Source organism: Brassica oleracea, chromosome C3 (genome assembly GCF_000695525.1).
Source record: "Brassica oleracea var. oleracea cultivar TO1000 chromosome C3, BOL, whole genome shotgun sequence".
NCBI lineage: Eukaryota > Viridiplantae > Streptophyta > Magnoliopsida > Brassicales > Brassicaceae > Brassica > Brassica oleracea.
In genome coordinates this window covers 16,847,484-16,869,365 of record NC_027750.1, presented here as the reverse complement: position 1 = coordinate 16,869,365, position 21,882 = coordinate 16,847,484, and the positions used below count along the sequence as shown (strand labels likewise).

Below are 21,882 nucleotides of genomic sequence, written 5' to 3'. Positions count from 1 at the left end.
GTTTTGTTAATTTCTGAAACGTCGAAGTTGTACTAGTTATACTAGTAATACTCGTCTAATATATAATAAAAGTTATATATATATTGTTTATATGTCTAGTCATAAGGGTTGTACCAATATTTTCACATCATAGCTTTATAAAATATGTTCGATGTTTGATTATCATAAAAATATGGCTAATATAGTTAATAACCTTAAAAGTATAAAATATATAATATAAAATTAAATGTGTAATGCGATAATTTAACAAAAAATTGAAAAATCTTAAATGAATTAGATGACATTTTTGTCATCATATACCAATTAGAATATTTATTTTTTTATTTCATGTGTAAATTATAACATTTGTATACTAATTATATAATTTTTTAAAATGTTTAGTTTTACGAGTTATACTAGTTTTACCAACTCGAATGAGAGAATGAGATAAGGAAGATTGTGTGGATGTGAGTGGCTGAGATTAAAGAAAGAGAAGGAGGGAGAATTAGACATGTGTGAAGTTGTATGGCCAAGATTAAAACATAGATGTGACAATCCAATGGCTCATATTACTCTTTCATTAATGACAAAATCGCCATTTCCATTTAATTGGTCCATGTAGATTTTTTTGGATGCTCTAGATTTTTTACCATTTGGTCTATAAGAGATTTTTGTCCCATCACGGACCTTCTCACGACAAACAACCAGATTTGTTTTCTTTTTGAAGAAGAGAGAGGAGAAGCAATGTCGGCAAGGAGGAACCAAGAAAGAAAATAATAATAAATAAAGAAGGCAAAGGACCGCACAAAAGTAATAAAAGGAGCAAAAAATTATACATTGCTTCTAAATGGGGGACAAGAACTTAAAAAAAAAAAGAAACTCAACCATCACTTACATAGGAAAGGAAAAATATGTTGCCCTATTTCCCGACAATTCCCGGGGGGAATTGTTGGAGATGGGCTTAGCACATGCCCATTAAAAATTAAGCCCAAAATCAGGCCCGGCCCGTTAAGCAATAATTGATGATTTCGCTAGAAGACAAAACGTACGTCATTATAAATAGAAGACGTCAGACTCGTTGAAATGACGTTCAGAAAAGTACAGAAAGTACAGAAAAGGAGAACATCGCCTCTTCATCACAGACAAAGTCTTGGACGACCTCGACCACTAGGCGAGCTCGGCCCAGACGACCTCAGACCATAAAATAGAAAGATACTTGTTGAGACGAACTGTTTAGACGAGTATCTTTAGTTCTTGTAATTGACCGAGCTTGTTTATTCTTAACTATTAATACGAAAATCTCCACCCTTTTATATCATTTATAAATATTACATCACCGACCAGATATGGAAACAACATGTACCATGTGCATTCTTCCCTTTACCTGACATTTATTTCGTTTGGGCCACCCAGCCAGGGGGCAACAACATGCCAAATTCAACAAATTTAAAGCTCTCTGTATTTCTTTTAACACATCACGAAATGACAGATATAATCATTGTACTATTCACAGTTTAGTTGTTGCTTGATCACTGAAAAGTAATTTATAATCATCAAATAATACATATGATTCTCAGATTTAGATTGCAATTCTGAAGGTATTTTTATGATCAATGGAATTACTCGTTAATATGATCTTTCTGCAACGGATATCTCAAAGCAAAACCATCGTAGTGACGCCGGAAATCACCGTTACGATTCACCTCAAAGACCTATAAAGGGAAGAGGACAAGCCAAGAGAAAGGGATCCAATCTTCTCCATAGCTAAACTATAGTCTCATTACATTCATACTCTTTGTATTCATCGGTTGCCTTTAACCTTAGTATCAATGAAACATACATTTTCTATAGTTTTTTTTTTTTGAAAAAATACATTTTCTATAGTTATTTATAGCTCGAACTTTTTTCTTTTAGATAACTCCGTAAACAAGTAACCACAAATGCTACTTTTGGATGGATTTTAGTATCTAACTTTGTTTTTTTAACATATTGTCCCTTAATTTACTAACATATTTTGTCTGAAAAACATATTTCACGTGGCTAGTATAACCAGTAACCCCTGACTTGACCGTTTTTACCCACGTAAACAAGTCACCACAAACGCAAACCCTATTTCTGAATGGATTTAGTAGGCTATCAGGTTTAAAGCTGGCCAGACAGCACGCAATGCATTTAGTGATTTGGATATGCAATAGATTCGTTAATTCATGACGTACAGAAAAAAAAGCAAAGAAAAATGTTAAAGCATGACTGTATGTATGCGATTAGCTTCCACAGATGTTAATATAATGTTGCGACATTAGGTCTTTGGGGACACATTTACGAGACTATTGATTTAATTAATGCAAAGGTTAGACTGATCTAGAGTTTAAAAATCTGAGCTCACAGAAACGTCTTAAATTAAATATGTAACTAGGTGACAAAACCATTAGCGAATTTCATGTGTTGTAAGATCTGTCGGTTACGAGATTTCAATTACTTTCGTGTGACGTATGATCGGTCTTTGCGTAGCATTGATCATGTGTGCGTCTTCGAATACGACCATTCAAGCATCTATAAATAGACGAGTAATTGATAAGATATTGAGAACAAAAAAAAATGTTGTCTCTACTCTCTATTTTCTTCACTTGTCTTGCTCTTATTCTCATCCCTTGTCTCTTTATCTTTCGGCGTCCAAGTGTTCCCCTCTTCTTAAAAAAAGCCATCATATTCATCAAAACCGCAACTTCTCAATACAATGATGAAGAAGAGAGGTAGTGTGGCTCTAATTATCATACGTTTTACATGACAATTTTCATAGTTCTGTTCTGTACATTAAGGAATGGTTTCTCTTAGCTAATCTCAAAATAAGTAAGCTTAGAACATACAACATAATTAGTGTGAATTCCATAGAAGCCAAGTGCGTGTGTCATCAACCAACCAACCTAACAAAACTATGTACGCGCACAGTACAACTGGATTGAATATGATTAATGACATGGCAACGGCATTATAATTAGCACATACCAGTAGACTATAAGCAATATACATATATTTTGTCCAACTGGTTCCTAATTTACTTCGACAACATGTTATATGAATGTTTTAACCAATTTTGTTCACACTAATTATTTTGTAGTGGTACAATCGAAGGGAAAGAAAAGCGAGGGAGAATGCCCAAGCATGTGGCGATTATATTGGACGGAAATAGACGTTGGGCGAATAAAAGAGGACTTAGGGTATCGGAAGGTCACGAAGCCGGAGCAAGAAGATTATTGGAGCATGTTATGGACTGTTTCGCTATAGGGATAAACACTATCTCACTCTTTGCTTTCTCCACTGAAAATTGGGGAAGGCCCGATGTAAGCTTTACAAAAACAAATAATGAGCGATTGATTATTTATTTTTCCATAAATTTCACGATTTTCTTATATTCCATCATTTCAGGGTGAAGTTAACTTCTTGATGGCCATGTTTGAGAAAAACTTCAAGTCTGAAATGGCTTACTACGACAGGTACTCAACCAGTAGTTTTGATAATTTTTGAACTGTTATATGTTAACTTTCCCGTTTGGCTTTTAGATATAAAGTCAAGATATCCGTTATCGGGAGACGGACCAATATGCCCGAGTCGCTTCTAGGTTTGATACAGGAAGTAGAAGAAGCTACAAAAAGCTACAAAGAGAAGCATCTTATTATGGCGATAGACTATAGTGGAAGGTTTGATATCTTACAGGCGTGCAAACGTCTTGCTGAAAAGACTAAAAATGGGCTCATCCAAGTCGAGGATCTCGACGAAAGGATGATTGACAAAGAGTTAATGACAAGCTGTAGTGAGTATCCAAACCCTGATCTATTGATCAGAACCAGCGGAGAGCAAAGGATCAGTAACTTCTTCTTATGGCAATCAGCTTATACTGAGCTCTACTTTCCTAATGTTCTATGGCCTGACTTTGGCGAAGCTGAGTATCTCAAGGCCTTGACATGGTATCAGCAGAGGCAGAGGCGATTTGGTCTAAGAGTCTGAACTTTGACTTTTCATGTATTGCAAATAAATGGTTCAGTTACTCAATGCTACTTTAAGTTATTAGTTTTTCTTTTTCTAATAGCACTATCATTTAATAACTGGAAATAAACAATCACGTTTGGAATGATTAAATGTTATGGTATGAATAAAATCGTGTAAACTGCGGTAGGAAATGCATTAATTTATGCTGTTATGTATTATGCTGGTTTGCATTCATTGAGAGGGAGGACTAACAAAAACCACTAAGTTACAGGGCACAAACTACATTAGTTTAATTTATATAACTAAATATATACACATAAATTGTCATGTTTGTTCAAAGAAAAAAACCCCATAAATTGTCATGTTTAATTAAATTTTACATCTAAAAAGAAAAACAGAGTACACAACCGAGAGAGTTGCTCATTTGATTGCCGAGAAAAGAAAATTTGATTGATTGGTCCTCGCTGTCTTTTTGTGCTAAGTAGTAGTTCCTGTGCACATTTTTGTCTACGCTTTTTACTAGACGAGTTCTCCGTGAGAAACTCACCAGTTCAATCATCTACTTATCAGTTAATTCAGAGAGATTACTAATCTTTTTACTGGCTCTTCTTCACCTATAAAATTTAAAAGTAATTGCAGAACCGGCCCTTAAATTCTTCCAAGTTTCAACAAATGTATTTTCAGTTTACGATAAAGTTTAATTAAGTAAACGAAAAGGAAATTTTGGTTAACCTAACTTACTAACATTTTTTTACTACCGTCGCGGTGACACTCTAAGGGATGTTAGTGGGAATTATATTTGTAACGATTTTAGAATTTTCTAGTCTAGTGTTATTGATTAATAGATTCTTACATTCTCACTAAAATCTATTGTTAATCAATTAATTCATGAAACAAGATTTGGGGAATACTACATAAATCACTTATATTCTTAAAACTATTATAGTAATTTATTTAAATAGATTTTCACAATATACAAAAACTCTCTACAACTCTTTCTAAATTTAACAAATATATCAACTTTTAAAATAATACACTTTATATAAATCTAACTCCCACTAACCCTGTTTAACTCTATCCTTAATTGACACCATTTTCCTAATTCATGTAACTTAAATGGATTTTTTTTCTGAAATTGTAAACTGAATGGTCATCTCCTCTTCTTCTTAATTAATCGTGGTAATTTTATTATTTCATACTTTTATAACTCTGTACAAATTTATAAAAGAATTGTTAAATTTTATGGTTTGATCAAATTTAAATTGTAAAAGTATTGACAATTTTATCAATTAGAATATGATATATATTTTTAAAATTTTGATATTAAAATTTTTGTGGATTTTTATACAGTATATAATTAAATTTAAATGATATTAAAAATAGTTAAATAGTATATTTCAGTTTGATATCTATTTAATAAGGCTTTCAACTCATATAGTTTTAAAATCACTGTATTTTTTAATAATAAAATTTCTAAACCATTGGTCACAATAAATTAGCATGAGACTTTTAACAATTTTAGTAACTTATAATTATTTAAAATATAACATATACACAAAATCTTAACTTTTATTATATAATTTTGTGATGGTTACTTTATTTTAGTAATATAAAATAAAAAAATGATGAAGGATACACAATTTTTAATCAAATATTTGTTATTCAATGTTATGAATTGATATATTTATTTCAAATAATATTAGGAAATTCTGTAGCTTTTATTTAAATAAAAATAATAATTTATTTGTAAACATTAAATTAATGGATAGTCCACTATATTATATACAATGACTTTTTTTGTTATTGTTCTAATAAGTTATGTCCTATTTAATAGGTGGTGTGAAGATAAATTTGGTGATAACACCTTATCATTAAATCTAAAAATACAACTTATTGTCACCTGTTAACTCTTTTTGTTTCAATTCATATATATATAAGAGTTGACACATTATATGTTAAAAAAAAAAAAGTTAACACCTTATTATATCTATGTATGTGTGTGGCTGATATAAAAAAAAGTAGTCAATTATATAGTAGTATAATTCTTTTGATTTCATATTTTCTATAGATTTCTCTAATCATGATTATTTATATGTGTTTATTCATTGCGTAGCCAATTACTTTTTTAATCGTTTCAGAAAGATGGATCATGAAAGAATTAGAAAAGAGATGGGAGGTGCCGAAAAAGAAAGAAAAAAAGAAAAGAGAAGAAGCATTAACAAATCTCAAGCCAATTCAATTTTACTGAAACTCCTAAACTTGATGATGTTTTAGAAGATGAAACTGTAGAAAATATGAAGGATGGTAATATAAACATTGATGAGGATGAACAGAAATTGGATGTGAATCAGAACACAAATAAGTAGGCCTAGGCGTAAAATCCGGAACCCGAAATCCGAACCGAACCCGACCCGTTATCCGACCCGAAACGTAAAAATACCCGAACGGGTCTTGTAGGGTGGTACAAAAAATATCCGAACCCGAAGTGTTATTAACCGAACCCGAACGGGTAACCCGAAAAATCCAAAATTAATAGTCAATATAAATATTTTGAAATATATATAAGTATTCCAATTATTAAATTCAATATTTCTGGTAATATTATATATATAATAAATATTAAAATTCTAATAAATGCTTTAAGTACACAATTAGTTATCAATAAATATTTTATAATTTGCTCATTGAAATAAAAAGTCTACTCTCTATAAGACAATACATATTGTTTACAAATGATGTTTTATTTCATGCTTGATTTAACATTTTATTATTATTTTATCAATTTTATATGTGATAGATTAATTTTTATTTAATTTAGATGTTTTTCTTTATGTTTTACTTCAAAAATTTTATTTTTTACTTTGGTTATATCCGAACCGAACCGATATAACCCGAATCCAAAAGATATATGATTATTTTATGGGTTTTATGATGCAATACAATTTTGAACCGAACCCGAAGTGTTATTATCCGAACCCGATCCGTACTAATAAAATTTTAGTATGGGACCTAGAAGCGTAAACCCGAAAATCCAAAAACCCGAAATACCCGATCCGAATGCCAACGGGTACCCGAACGCCTAGGGCTACAAATAAGAATGAGTGTAAAAGTGGCAGTGAGAGCAAAAGAAAGACTGAGAATAAAGATGAAGAGAAGAAAATGGATGGTGCAAAACGTCCTAGTAAAAGAAAACAGTTTTGTCATGAAGAGCCAGAAAAAGTTGGAGAAGATGTGATATTAACACCGGAAGAAAACGTCCACTTGTGTGAATCGGAAGAGGTGAATGTATGCAATAGGTTGGTACTTTTTTGGGGATTACCAATTATAGAGTGTCTGAATATCTTAAGGTAAATCGAACTTAGTTATTATTCAACTAAACAGATATGAGCTAAGCATTCATAGTTTATGTATTTTACACATACTAAGAGCCGGTTTTGACATTTTAGTAGCTAGAAGCGAAGGAAAAAAACGACTGGTTCGTAAATTTTCATATTAACTGTTTTAAAATAAATAAAAAGAGAAGTGTTAAGCAAAATCATTTTAAAACATCAAACAGCATTACATTATTGCTGAAATATGATCTTTCTTGATTTTCTTCCCGCAAACTCATTCATCAAGTTTTTATAATTAAGCTTTTCAGCAATATTCCTTTCGATCGATAACATTGACAATCCATTAAGTCTCTCGTACTCGATCATAGATAAAAATTTATAAGTTTCACCTCTGAAAAACTTCTTTCTGCTGCAGCAACGAAAAAAAAAAGAATTGTCATCATTATACAATATGTTAACCATACGTTTGGCTAACAACTTCCTCTCTTTTTCAAAACAAAATCCAATATGTTATCAGTCTTCTTAATACCTTCAAGAGTAAACTCCCTTTCAAAAGCTTTAGTTCCAAAAAGAAAAATTATTACTATCAATATCAGAATAGTTATCATGTTTCAGAAAACTTCAAAATTAGCACAAGAAACCATCTAACTTATCATCTTTGGCTAGTTTTAATTTTTTGAAGTCGAATTAGAACTAAAAGTGTTCTCATAACCTCGAAGTTGATCAAACCTTGTCTCAAGAGAAAACAAACCTTGATCCACACACTACAATGTAAGGAAAACAGTTAATTCATACATCAACACAACCCAACAGTCCTATAAAAACATACACATGAATTCTCAAATTAATACACCAAAAAATATATTATACATACATGAACATGAAGTAACCTATTATGGTAAACATAGTCAAAACAGTCTGTCGTGGCAATCCACTCATGAATCAAATAGTCTGACGTGACAGTAATTATTTCGTAGATTATTTTATTGTCTAGAGTTTAGTCCACAACTTCTTTCCAAATAGCGGACTGATCATTAATATTCAGATAGAGAATCCGCTGTTTTATAGCAGCCACTCGAGGGTTATAAGTTTCTAACAAGAGTAAGATTTAGGAAAACTGAATTTTAAGAATAACATAGTAACTCATCAGTCAAATCCAGCTAAGTACAAAATAATACATCAAACCAGAAAAGGTTAAACCGCGACGACTATCCAAAAGAGAGGTGGAGGGAAATTTAATAAACTCGGTTGGTGATACTCATAGAAAGCGACTTGAGTTGTGTGTTCCATTTATCAACCGCCTTGTGAAGCTTCCTTCCATTAGCACTGTCACCTCTCAGCAAGTAACGGTTGATTTCATCAATGTGACCATCGATTCGGCTGTCCAGTATCAGCGACACCAGCAACTCCGTCACGTCCTTCTCCGGCACGTTCAGCTCCTTTGATATAAACGGAATCTTGATCTTCGTGTACGGCTTTATCAGCTTCAGCAACACCTGTGTTCTCACCTTCTTCAGCAGATCTTCCATGTAGTTTCTGATGAATGGATCATCCATTATCGTCCTCCGGTTATTCTGCATCATTCCAAAACCATTCCATGAGTAACGATCCCTTCTATCTATAAGTGAAGGAATAATAGTACTTCAACTTTACTACCTTAAGTATTTTCTCAAACTCTATAATTTCGTTTCGTTGATATGCTGCTATCAGATTCGTCATTGCCAAGATCTCAGGGTCGTTTTTGTACCTGTAGAATACAGCCAAATTATATATGAAACAAATGGGATTCACAAATAATGATAATAACTTTAGGGGAATGGACTTACGGCTTCGCCTCTTGACCGTCAAATGGATTCACTTCTGATTCCATCAGCATATTTGCAAGAACAAGATACCTTCGCAAAGCCAAACAATACTGTTTTGCTTTGTTCATCACATATTATATATATATAGTAACAATCAGGATATGAGATAGGAAAGGATAAAGAGAGGAGAAGGTAATAAGGAGACATACTTTAAGCACTGAATGCGCCTTTGGTTGCCAGCTTCATCATAGTTTTTGAAAGCCTCAAAGAAGTCTGTGGCGGCTTCTGCCCACTGACGTTCTGCCATGTGCATTTTGCCACCACACTCACGGATTATGCCCATGATCCTAGGATGAGGTATAGCAGATTTGATAGCAAGTGCTTTCTGGTATAGTTGCTGCATTCATTCAAAATGAATCTTGGTCACAAAAGACAAGAAGAGTATATGCAACAATAAAAGGTAAGAAGTCGAAACCTTGAGCTTTTTGTTGTCCTTTGTTTCAGTGTAGATCTGAATTTCAATCGCATAGACCTCAAGCAGCTGACTTCCTTTCTTCTGATCATCAGTTCCATCTTCCTTTTGACAAGATTTATGTAGTTCCTTCAGGATCTGGCAAACAATAAAATATGATGTTATTGTACATATTAAGCATAATGAAACTAAACCAAGCTTATACCTTAGTCATCCGTCTGTATTCACCAATGTCAAACCAGATGTTGCAGAGCTTTAGATTCGTCTTGAACCAGAGTCGCTGCGAAAGAATCTCCAAACAAATAAGAACAAGAAACGGTAGTAGCATATACAAAAAAGGAAAAAACAGTTTCCCAAACCTCATTCTTGGCCTCTTCAAGGGCTTTCAAGGTGGTCTGGTAAAACTCTTGAAGCAGGCCAGTGTTCTGGCTAGCAGATCCAGAGACGAAATCCATGATATTGTTTATACACTTCTCGCTGTAGTTCCTGGTCACTGCTGACTTGATATATGTAAGCATCTCTCTGTAGGCATCCATCATCTCTTTGTATTTACCGAGTCGATAGTAAATCTTCACGGTCTGCTTAAGCGCTTTGAAACCCCTGACAAAAATAAATAGACCCAATTTCAACTCTTGCCAACACAATGAGTAGTATTCTCTTGGGATCTTACCACTCGGCCTTGTCTGGTTCCATCTTAACAACCTTAGCAAACTCAGAAAGTGCATCTTCGGGCTCATCCTCAACCATACCTTTGGCGGTGTAATACTGGTTCTCAATGTCAACGTCTTGTTCCTCCGGTTCATCGTCCGAATACTCGAATCCATAGTCCTCCATATCAGCATCTACCAATTTTTACAAAAAAAAAAAAAGACTAAATCAATTTTAAAACCTTAACTCTTATTTTTGGGAACTCCCCGAACCCTGAACGGTTCACAGTCGAAGATTGTAAGAAAAAAAAGTAAACAAAAACAAGACCTGAAGCCATGACGACCAGATGAAGAAGAAACCAACACGGGATTCGAAGATTAAGCTAGTCACGGACAGACATCGAAGGCTAAGCAGAGTAGAATTTTCGATCGGAGAAGTAGGGCAAAAGGGTTTTTCTGGAACAAGACGGTGTGGTTTAGGATTTTTGTTATTGGGCCCGACTTCTCCTCCGTTTATACCTCTTTTGAGATTTTTTTATGACAATAAATGAATAAATTTAAAACCTCTAATTAAATTAATAATATTGATACTTTGAAATTTATTAATTTATAAAAATATTAATTTACAAAATTTTCTGATTTAGATTTTTTATTTTAAGATATATTTATTTTAAGATAAGAAAAATATTTGATTTTAGTGCATAGACAATAAATTTTATTTTTTAAAATTTGACATTTATATAAATTTTATTATATTATTTGATGTATATAATAAGATATTGCATATAATTTAAATTTGGTTTTAGATATAACATTACTAAATCTCATCAAAAATCTATTAAATGTTAAAAAAATATAAAAATAATTCATTTGTGAATATAAAACAAACAATATAATAATAGGTCTTACTTATATAAAATATGTATACATATAAATTATTAATTTATCATTTTAATGGGACCATATATTTACATAGATTTTTTTAAAAAAAATATTATCTTATTATTTTATCAATTTGTGTCAAATTTTGAATCGGCTCGAATTGAAACGGGTGAAATTTATTAATTTATAAAAATTATTAATTTATAGATGTTGTACTGTATATATGTATTCTCTAGTAGTGAAAAATAAAAAACTGGGATGACCAACTTGCAACGATCAAAAGAGAGTATCGCCTTACAACAAAGAGAACACATCTTCCATTCCAGAATGACGTTTTTTTCCATGGTGGTTTCTATGGTTTCAACAATAGTCCAGATATTACATTGATATCAAATATATTGTATCCGAAATATATAATTTAAAAGCTTCATTTGTTTATGAGCTTGATCTTCTACTCATGATCTCAACATGTGTTGTCTTTTTACCAAAAAAAAAAAATGTGTTGTCTTTAACAATTCTGATAGTTTTCCTGGATCCCAAATATTTATACCCAAACACCATTTACAGCGATAAACAAGCAATACTCCAATCAAAATTTGACATATCTTGTTAAACTGACATCGCAGTGAGATATTTTCACCACGGAGATGAAAAATGTGAGAGTGGAACAGCCAGGAAACTGTCTTACACCGGCACCGAGATCAGAATTCACTAAAACAGCCATGTAACAGAGTTTCGGTTGGTAAATACAAAATTATGTACTGAGTGGTAATGCTCCGGACATGCCGTAAGTGATGTTTGAAAAGAACGCAGAACATGAATATCCATATTACGATGAACACTCACCACCACCGGACCCAGATTTCGCGCATTCTTCATGAAAAATAGAATAATAGAAAACTACCATAAATGAATCGATGGATAAAAACCAGAATCGTGATAAATTTCATCACCAGAATCATCATATAAGATGTCTTAAAAGTGATAAGAAATAATCTTCTTTTTGGTTTCTCTAACATTTTTTCCCTACTCATCCCTAATATTTCTATAATGGTCACCAGTTAGACATTTAATGATAGAAAGATCACCGGAACAATTTTTACAGCCTTAATCAAAACCACATATTAAATATTTATCTTCTAATTGTTCCATTTTCACTTTCTACCGAAAATCTTATATCTTAGTTAAATATAATAGAATCTTTTTTTAATTAAATTTAAAAAATAAAAAATTTGTATACGTAAATTTTATTTTTTAGACAAATATTAGATAGTTTGAATTTGGACAGTAATGTAGTAGCAATATTAAGATAAATATAATATTTTATGTCTTAGTAATACATTTGTAAAATTTTAAGTTAGAGAGAAAATAAATTATCACAATTATATGAAAATTTTATTTTGTCGACAATAATGCCAAATATATTTATAAATATATGGTATTAAGTTATTAGTGGTAAGAAATTTATGATTTTCTTTTCTTATATTCATAATAATTTTTTGTGTCATTTTTCTCATAATTATTTTTTCAGTAGGTATTATGGTATGGGTAGAAAGAAACAATTTAAAAATAGTAAGGTATTTCAGTGATTTTATAAATTTATTTATTTCTTATTATTATTCTCTCACAATTTATTGATTTTATTTTTATTTTTACCATCAACATGTGTGTATTAATCATATTGTGAACATACATAGTTTTGATGTAAAATATTTTTAACACACGTAGGTACAAATGAAACCAAAAAAAATTATGATTCAGAATATTTATTTTAGCCATCTTTGTCTGTTGCCTTAATATTTTTTTTACTAATCCAACTAGTTTAAAAACCGCGCTTTGCGCGAAATGGACGTTATATATATATATATATATTATTTTTACATTCTTATATATATTATAAATAAAATAAATATATATTGAATAATTGAGTAACCAACTATTATATATATAATTAAATTGGTGCAAGCAAATAAGTCAATGCAATTACTTTTGTTTATTTACAATTATTTTATGGTATGTAAATCTAAACAATCATTTTTATCTATTTTATGGTATATAATTATCCTAGGTCAAAGTTGGCTGCTAGACAGCTTACGAGGTTTGCTTGCTCCGACTCCAATTCAACCAGAGATTCATTGTTGGTACTCTGATCATCATTATAATCCTTCTTTTAGAAAAGTGGAGTCCTCAAAAGAGTTTGACATGTAGCCAAAGAAAGCAAGTTAGGCTTAATAGGTTTCTTGGAGTGTAGATATTTACTTCGATGCTTTGGAGTTTGCTGAAAACTGATTTTATTTAGCGGGTTTTCCTTGATTTGAGATGAAAGCATGAGTTCTTATCATGTTCCTTTAATCAATACTAAATTTCCTCTGGTGAAATTTTCAATTACACTCATGGTTTTATGATCTCTGCGCATGAACTGATGCAAATCTGGTGGTTTCCATAGCTCCATATGGTTGATAATGTAAGTGTTTCGACCACCTTCCAAATATATACGACCCCAACTGACCTTGGCTTGAACATAGTGTTCACCATGGGTGAGTAGTAGACTTGATATATTCTCCATGTTTCCTCAAATAGTATGCAACCTTTCAACCAACTCAGATATAAACATTTCTCGGGATCGACCAAAATTGATATGTTTTGGAAAATTGGCTACATTTCTCAGGACGTACTCAGTAACATTATACAATTGGTTTCATAAAGAAACACTTGCTGAGATGAGATGTGCAACACCTTATCTTCAGAAAATGAGAGATCTCCAAAAATCAAATGTTTCTACTGCTCTATTCTTTTCAATCAATTTGATCTTGATTCTGTGATTCCAGACATTTCCTCCAGGATCAATTATCACATGTTTCACACCTTTTTCATGCCTCAACAGCTTCACTGCTCCTTACTTTGTTTCCAAACAAAAGGATCGATCAGAAAAGTACCCGAGAATGTCTTTTGGAAATTACATGGATCAAAGACAGTTAGATGCTTCACTCCACAAATTGTTTGTAGTTCCTTGGGTGTCTCCTCCTGTACCATGTCTTGTTTTAAAGTAACCAGGACGTCTATAAGGTGTTGCTTTTCTTTCTGAATGATAGTAATTGGTACTTCGGGTTGATCCACTTGGATAGGCGTGCTGATTCCGGTTCTGCGATTTTGTATTCTTAGATGGCAGTGAGTGGCTCTTGGTTTGGTACTCCTAAGGATGGACGTGTTGCTCTGGTATTTCTGATTTGTTCCTCCCAATCTTTAAACACTTGTGAAAACTATTTCTTTATTTTATCACAGAATTGTCCAACATCCATAGCCGGTTTAGAGATTGTCTTCTCCTTTCTGAAACAGTTGGTGTCTTGCTAGATGAACCAAATTCACTGGTCGGACATGATCTCCTAATGTCAAATTGTTTATGAACCGAGGGTGAATAATATAGTTTTTTTCTCAAATTGTTTGTCTCGTTCAGTGTTCCACTTGTCTCGTTCAAACCTTCTTTGTTGAGGAGTTTCATTGCTAATAACAGAACTGCTCTGTCTCAAACAAGGGTCTTCTTATCTCGATTTCCTCTGCCTTTGATTCATGGATTAATCTATCTCTTGGCGAGAGGAATAAAATATGGAATCCATCATTTTTTCATTCTGACAGTCATTGTTTCAAGCAACAGTTTATTAGCAGTGATGATTCTTTCTTCATGTTCTCCTGCCATGGTTACCTGAGACACAGGAAAAAAAAAGACAGTAACTAAGTTCTACATAAACAAACACTTAGTGTTTAAAACAAATCAGTTTCATTGCAGGTTTGAATCGATTCAAGTGAGATGATCAGAAAAAGAATTGTCAGAGAATTCAAACAACCCCAACAACTCGTGATTGAATATGAACAATCAATCACTCTGAACCAGATCAAAAAATTCCTTGACTTAACAGTTTGTGATCTATGATTGAACAACCTAGAATAACCTATGTATTAGGGTTATCACTCAGAGTTGTATTCTAAGCATAAATGTGGTTTCATAACTTTCTAAAATAAGTGAAAACACAAAAAGTAAAAATTAGAGGTTCTAAGGTTTTGTATTCGATTTTATGATGTGTGAGACTAGTACAATAACTCAAGGGTATCTTGATCTCGTTGAATGTATAGTTTAAAAAATATTTATAAATTCACTTTTAGAAATCCTATTAAATACTTATATCTCTGTAGAGATAACTGTATGTTAATTCTTGCATTTACATCACTAAGTTATTGCTAGACCTAGACTACATACCATGCACCAACCATCCTATCTACAAATATTCCATGTTTTCTCTTTAAGTACAAGTAATAAAATTTGAATAAAATTCATAAAAATACTCCAACTAAATTTCATTAAGCTTTTAGTACTCAATTTTTTCCTACCTGACTTAATATCAAAACTAATTATTTTACTCATTTAATACACTTATTAAAATAAGCAAAATCAAACTATGATTTTTAATCTAAAAATATTACGTTTCAATTTTTTTTTTAAAATCTCTAAAATTCAAAAACAAATCTTAGAATCCAAATTTTCTTTTATTTTTTAGGAATAAACGTAATTAAAGTGTCGGTAGTCTTTAAAAAATATAATATTAGCTTTAGTTTTAGTTTAAATTTCAAATTTAGTTTTTTTCATGAAGTATAAGAGTAAATTAAAAATAAATTTTCAAAATTTTAATTTTTATCCAAAATTTAGATACTTCTATTATTAATATAAAATTTGACATTTTAAAGATTGTTTTTTTAATTTTAGAGATATTTTAAAATTTAACACTTATAAATATTTTTGATTAAAATAAACATAGTTTTAATATTAAAATGGTAACAATTTTAAAAGGAAATATATTAAATTGAGAAAAAAAAAATAGTTTGAGTATTAAATCGAATAGCTAAAGACGTGGAGTATTAAAAAACTTAAAAAAATTTAGTTGATGTATTTGTATAGAATTTTCCCTAATACTTAATAGCTATACTTTTCAAAAAAAAAAAAATTAATAGCTACAAGTTTTGCATCTCAAACGTAAACTTGAGATTTATGAAACGTTTTATAATGAAATACTATATCTAGCACGGGTCTTATTTTCAGTTTTATATGTATATATATTTATTTTAGATCATTAATGGTTTATATTTTTAATTTTAATCATCTATTTAAAATTTTATATAACTATTTCAAATACAATAATTATATTTTACGTGTTGAAAATAACCAATTGTTTAAAAGTGTCACATGTATTTGTTGTTTCTTATTATATATTTATCTTATTGTATTTGCATTTAGTTATTAAACAAAATAATATATGTATGAAATGACCATATTTGAAAATTATTTTGTATTCAATTTATGTTAAATTTTTACCTACCCTTCAAAACTAGATTTTATTTTAGCAATATTTTTACGTCTATTCATTTTACATAATATGTTATTGTATATACAAAAGTGTAAGATATGTTAGTTTTTATACATGTATTATATATTCTGCTAATGTTAAGCCGTTATGTCATCATATTACATTTTTAACATAAATATTTTATATTTACGAAAATAAAATTTATAAATCTATCATTTTAATATAATTTTATCATATCTAGTTCAATATAATAATTTTAACATGATTGATTATGATTATAAAATAGATACAAGTAAGACATAATTTTAACTTTTAATTTATAAACGATAACTGAATATATTAATGCATAATAATTTTTCATTACTAATTACGAAATTAGTGAAAATATTTACATAAACGTTTTGAAAATTAAGATATTGTTAAAATATTTAGATGAACATAATAATTTTCTTTTAATATGATTGATTCTGATTATATAATAGATAAAAATAAAATAGAATATATTTTTTTAATTTTATAAACGATAACTGAATATATCAATGTATAATAATATTTTAATACTAATTACAAGTTAGTGTAAATATATACATATAATTATTGAAAATTAAGATCTTGTTAAAATCTTTTTAAACAGATTTTTTGAAATTTTAATATATATATTTATATTTTAAATAAAAAGATATTAAAAGATATTATGATTAAAGTAGTTTAAAGATTCTATATATTATTAGTCTTATTAAAATACATTTAATAAAATTTCTTAAGGGTGGTCCAACTTAAAAATTACACATGAAAAAAGTCGTGATTTCTATTTTAGTAGAATAGATTGGTTCACATTTCTACTTTTTTGCTCTCGAAAATTTAGCCAAGACACTACTATCATGTTTTAGAAATGTATTTTTGCATTGACATTTTTCTGGTGTGTGGCAATTTTGCTGTTTTTCCATGTTTATTGAATCAATTAAGATTTAAAAGTCGGTTATTAGATTCTTTATTTCTGCATCATCTAGCTATCACATGAAAGGCATAATAAAAAGAAATAAACAAACAAAACGGGTGGATGAATGTAGTCAGATTCGGCGATGAAAAGTCTGAAAGAGTGGTGGGGTTTCACTAAGCACATCACATGGGCTGTCCACAACCAAAGGAGACAACCACGTTTGTCTTCTCTTCCTCCAAAACCAGTCTCACCATTTTGCTTTTTCTCACCCTTATTTTATAAATATCCATTTTGGGGTTTTACAATGTGGATAAAACTATACTACAATTTGCCTGTGGAGAAGAAGCAGCCGACAATTCTTAGCTAAACCTTACACTACCTGTTGATTTATTTATTTATTAAAAAAATATTATTTAATGGATGTTTTGACTTAAAAAAAATTATTATACAGCAATGAAAAAGATAACTTATATTATAAAATATGCTTTTTATAACCTTAACAATATAGCTGACCCATGTGTTCTTTTCTTAAAATATTGATTGTGAATTGACTTTACTAGTAACAACCAACAGAATTGACAGAATTTTCTGTTCATTTTGGTTACTCATGCATAAATATATGTATCTGCCTATTTTAATTTATTTGTAAAGTTAATACAACAAAGTTATTATTTCTTTCAAAAAGTTACATATATTTTTATCTTGTTTTCATGTTTATTATACGAGTTTTCATGGGACTTAAAACCAAGATTCAAACAGCTTACAGCTCAATTGTCATTGTTTTCAAATAGCATTGACAAAGATGACCAAATGATAATGAGTTTATTAAACATAAGCTGACTCAATGACTTCACACACACACAAAAAAAAGAAAGAAGATGGCTTCATCATCATCAACAATATAGATGAGCGTTGGTGCCAATAGAATATAAACTCCAAGAAGTTAAGTAACATGGAGTTTAATTATACAGTTAATAAGAAAGAATGTTGCAGAGAAGAGATTAAACTCAGAACCATATTGATACATCTTGCTGCTGCTTCCCCATTCCTTCCATAACTCCGGCTTGCCAGTCATTTTTGTAATCGAATGATGAAATATCAAACGAGGTCGAATCAAACACCATCTGAGACTGATTGTTAATCTCACTGTTCCCTTGTTGCATAAACATCTGATTGCGGTTGAAACAAAGCTGTTGTTCTTGATAATTCTGAGCTGCTGTTGAATCAATGATCATGCTTTGATTTGAAGCTTGGCTGCTCTGGACATTTCTGTCATACATAGCCATTAGCTCAGTGATCATCTTTTGCCCATTTTTCGGAACTCCATAGCCTGATAGGTCGATGGGTTGGACTGGCTGAGGAAAGGGTTGTGACTGTTGCGATACAACTACTGGCCTCACTCCATACGCTAAACGATTATCTCTATATGGACAAACCATTTGGTGATTGTCCCTTGAGCTCCTGTCCTGGAAACCAAGATTGATTTTGCTGTGAGGACACTGACCATTCTCACAAGTGAAACCTGGTCTCTCCATCATCATCAACACATTCAGATCATTGTTCTGCTTCCTCTTCAAGTTTCCCACGGTGGCCACGACTTCTTCCTTTACAGGAAACTGCTGCATTCTACAAATCCCAAAGCTTGTTGGACGATTCATACTCACCACTATCTCAGGTTTGAGCTCTTCCACATCAAAACTCTGTTGCTGTTCCTTGTCAAAACATTCAACATCATACTCACTACAATCATTGATGAGAAGAGATCCACTTCCCACAGACTTAGAAGAAAGAGGAAGACATGACTCGGGATAAAGCTCCCGAGCCACAACCTCTTCTTGGTTGATAATGGCAAGCCAAGTGGCACTCTCTTTCGCTGTCATCTTATCCTGCAAGCATTTCGATTGCCTCACAAGCTTACGGATTTTCGCAATATCAGGCGACATGTGCTTGATAACGGCAGTCAAAACACCGACTTTCCAAGCTTTCTTCAAATCATGAGGCTTCTTATAAGGAGGAGAAGCTTGATCACTAGGCAGACTAAGCAGAGGCCACCACTCTTCTCTCCCATTAGGCCACCACGGCGGTGGAACACCTTTCTCCAAAGGAAACCGTCTCTGCGGAGGATCACAGTGTTGCATCAGCGCCGACAAAAGCGATCCAAGAGTTGTGTCTTGAAGCTCCTGAAGTGTGTGTGGTGTTGGTCCAACAAAACTATTACAATCATTACTCCCTCCAGCAATATTGTTCTCTGCTTGGTACTTGGCAATGGCGGCTGGACCATTACGGTCAAACCTGACTTTATCTTTCCACCACTCCCTCAGATTGTCAGAAGCACCGGTCACTGGTTTGCCTTTCTCAGGGATGATACCGTAAACAAAGCCTTGAGCTTTACAAACTTCCATCATCTTCAACATGTATTTCAAGATCCCATCTTGAGCTCTCGACATTTTCTTCCTCCTAGCTTGCTCTTGTGACTGTCTCTGCTGCTTCGACGCGTCCACTCCTTCTTTACACTTGCTCTGCTGCTCCTTGAGGCGTTTTAGACGCATTTTGTCTCTCCACATCCTTCTCTCCAGCTCATCAACATCCACCTCATCGTCTGTGTAATCATCTTCAACCACTGGATGATCTTTTGGAAATGGACACACATCCGTTTCTCCAAGAGACGTCGAAGAGAAGAAATCCATGTTTCCATACATGCCCATCTCGTTAAACATCATCATCTCTCTCTATCACACCACACCAGATCCAATCCACTTCTGTTACCTGAAAAATAATTATTAGTATTTATTTTATCTTCCTATAAGTCAATTATGTATACAATCAGATTTATAAAGTAAACAGAAGAAGAGAAGCCTTAATTAATTGCAGACTAAATTCAAAACTAATTAATCAGCTCATTGACCTAGAAAAAAAAAAAACTAAAATATCAACAACAAAAAGAACTTTTTAGTTGATTTGACAAGAAGACATCAAACTAAACTAAAAAAGTCTAGAAAGTAATTATCTCATCTACACTTAGATAACAATTAAACCAAAAAATCTGGAAAACATTGAAAAAGCATCAACATAAACAGAAACAATAAGAGCAGCAAAAGACCAAGAGTGTTGCCTGAAAGAGTTGCAAATAGAGAAAAGTGGTCTCTCTCTATAGCTTTTGTTTGCAGAGGGTTTTAAAGAAAGAAGATAAGGAAGTGATGATTGTTTTTGTCGAAGCCTCGGTTTTGAAAGATGAACGAGGAAAGAAGAAAAGTCAAATGAAGATCAAATGTAGAGAAAAGACACATTGATCACTGGAGTCCGTAGATGAGAAAGAGCGAGAGAGAAAGGAAGATGCTATGCTGGTGGGGGATTTAAAGATTAAAGTTTCACCGTTTCATCTTCTTTTTTTCTCCTTTTCTTCTATAACAATTAATTTAAAACAAACATTGATTGATAGGCCTATTGATTGACGACAGTCAACCACTAAATGTGAAGTTGAAATAAAACCAAATTTAATATTTATGGTGTTATATTTTATTTTCCGTTATCACTCAATCTTAACGCTAAACTTTACATTAAAATATTTTTTTTTTAAATTTAATTTTAATAATTCAAAACTTAGACTATTGATAATTTATAAATAATTATTTTATCACTTTAAATTTTATATTTATTAAAGCTTTGTAATTTTAGTTTATAATATTTATTTACATTTTATATTTTTGTTTTTAACTATATATTTAGGTATATATTTTAGGTCGGTTACAATTAACATTTCATACTATTAAAAATAAAAATGCATGCTAAAATGATACTTTTTAAAATCTTGTATTTACTTATAATACAAAAGTAAATTTTATTATTAAGAGAACCAATAAAAATATTTTTAATGGTTGGTAAATTTTACGATTGTATTATTAAATCTAAATGACTCAGTTTATAATAAATTTAGTACTATTAATTATTCATTATTGATCATTGTAACTTAAATAAAGATTATAATCGATAAATTTTAAAAAGTAGAAATATACTACATTGTAATAATACTGAAAAATAAATTACATCGTGCTGATTATGAAAATAGATTACATAAAACTAATTTTCAGAATTAATATACTTGGACCACAAGTGTTCAATTAATACATTTCAAAATTTAATGTGAGCTTCTGGGTCTTTAATTTGCTTGTGTCAAACTAAAAATTCCTAAAACTGAATATCATCATCACTTGCCATCTCGACTTTTACCGTTGGGTATTCCGATTGTTCTTTAATTTTTGTATCAATAATATATTCTTCCTTTTTATCATATTATAATACAAGAAGTTATATGTTTTTTTTTGATAAAGGGCTTTACAAGAAGTTATATGTTACTCCAAAAAGTATTAGTTTGGCCACAATTATAAATCTTGATTGCGATACTCTAAATGCACATTCCAAGTATTTTTTTACATGTTTCTTTCTAATTTTTTCATTTGGGCCATGTGAATAATGAATTCTTGGAA

The 21,882-nt window shown here is 31.2% G+C and overlaps 2 protein-coding genes and 1 pseudogene across 4 annotated transcripts; 1 reads left to right on the top strand and 2 right to left on the bottom strand.

Annotated features, from left to right (window-relative positions):
• The first annotated feature begins 2,577 nt into the window (after nucleotides 1-2,577).
• Nucleotides 2,578-3,984, top strand: LOC106334155 (annotated as a pseudogene).
• A 4,421-nt stretch (nucleotides 3,985-8,405) lies between these two features.
• Nucleotides 8,406-10,730, bottom strand: LOC106328446 (COP9 signalosome complex subunit 2-like). The gene is made up of 9 exons (XM_013766889.1): nucleotides 10,551-10,730; nucleotides 10,246-10,417; nucleotides 9,935-10,175; nucleotides 9,781-9,855; nucleotides 9,579-9,713; nucleotides 9,313-9,500; nucleotides 9,125-9,193; nucleotides 8,955-9,045; nucleotides 8,406-8,872 (listed from the first exon to the last, which is right to left on the bottom strand). The coding sequence occupies exons 1-9, from the start codon at nucleotides 10,558-10,560 to the stop codon at nucleotides 8,534-8,536; spliced, it is 1,320 nt and encodes a 439-aa protein (XP_013622343.1). The 5' UTR covers nucleotides 10,561-10,730; the 3' UTR covers nucleotides 8,406-8,533.
• A 7,461-nt stretch (nucleotides 10,731-18,191) lies between these two features.
• On the bottom strand, nucleotides 18,192-20,795 carry LOC106335554 (ETHYLENE INSENSITIVE 3-like 1 protein). 3 transcript variants are annotated; one of them, XM_013774105.1, is made up of 2 exons: nucleotides 20,499-20,795; nucleotides 18,192-20,164 (listed from the first exon to the last, which is right to left on the bottom strand). In XM_013774105.1, the coding sequence occupies exon 2, from the start codon at nucleotides 20,119-20,121 to the stop codon at nucleotides 18,406-18,408; it is 1,716 nt and encodes a 571-aa protein (XP_013629559.1). In that variant the 5' UTR covers nucleotides 20,122-20,164; nucleotides 20,499-20,795; the 3' UTR covers nucleotides 18,192-18,405. The 3 variants fall into 3 exon arrangements, with proteins under 3 accessions (XP_013629559.1, XP_013629560.1, XP_013629558.1); XM_013774106.1 differs by having other exon boundaries at nucleotides 18,192-20,157; nucleotides 20,511-20,795; XM_013774104.1 differs by having other exon boundaries at nucleotides 20,511-20,794.
• Nucleotides 20,796-21,882: the final 1,087 nt, after the last annotated feature.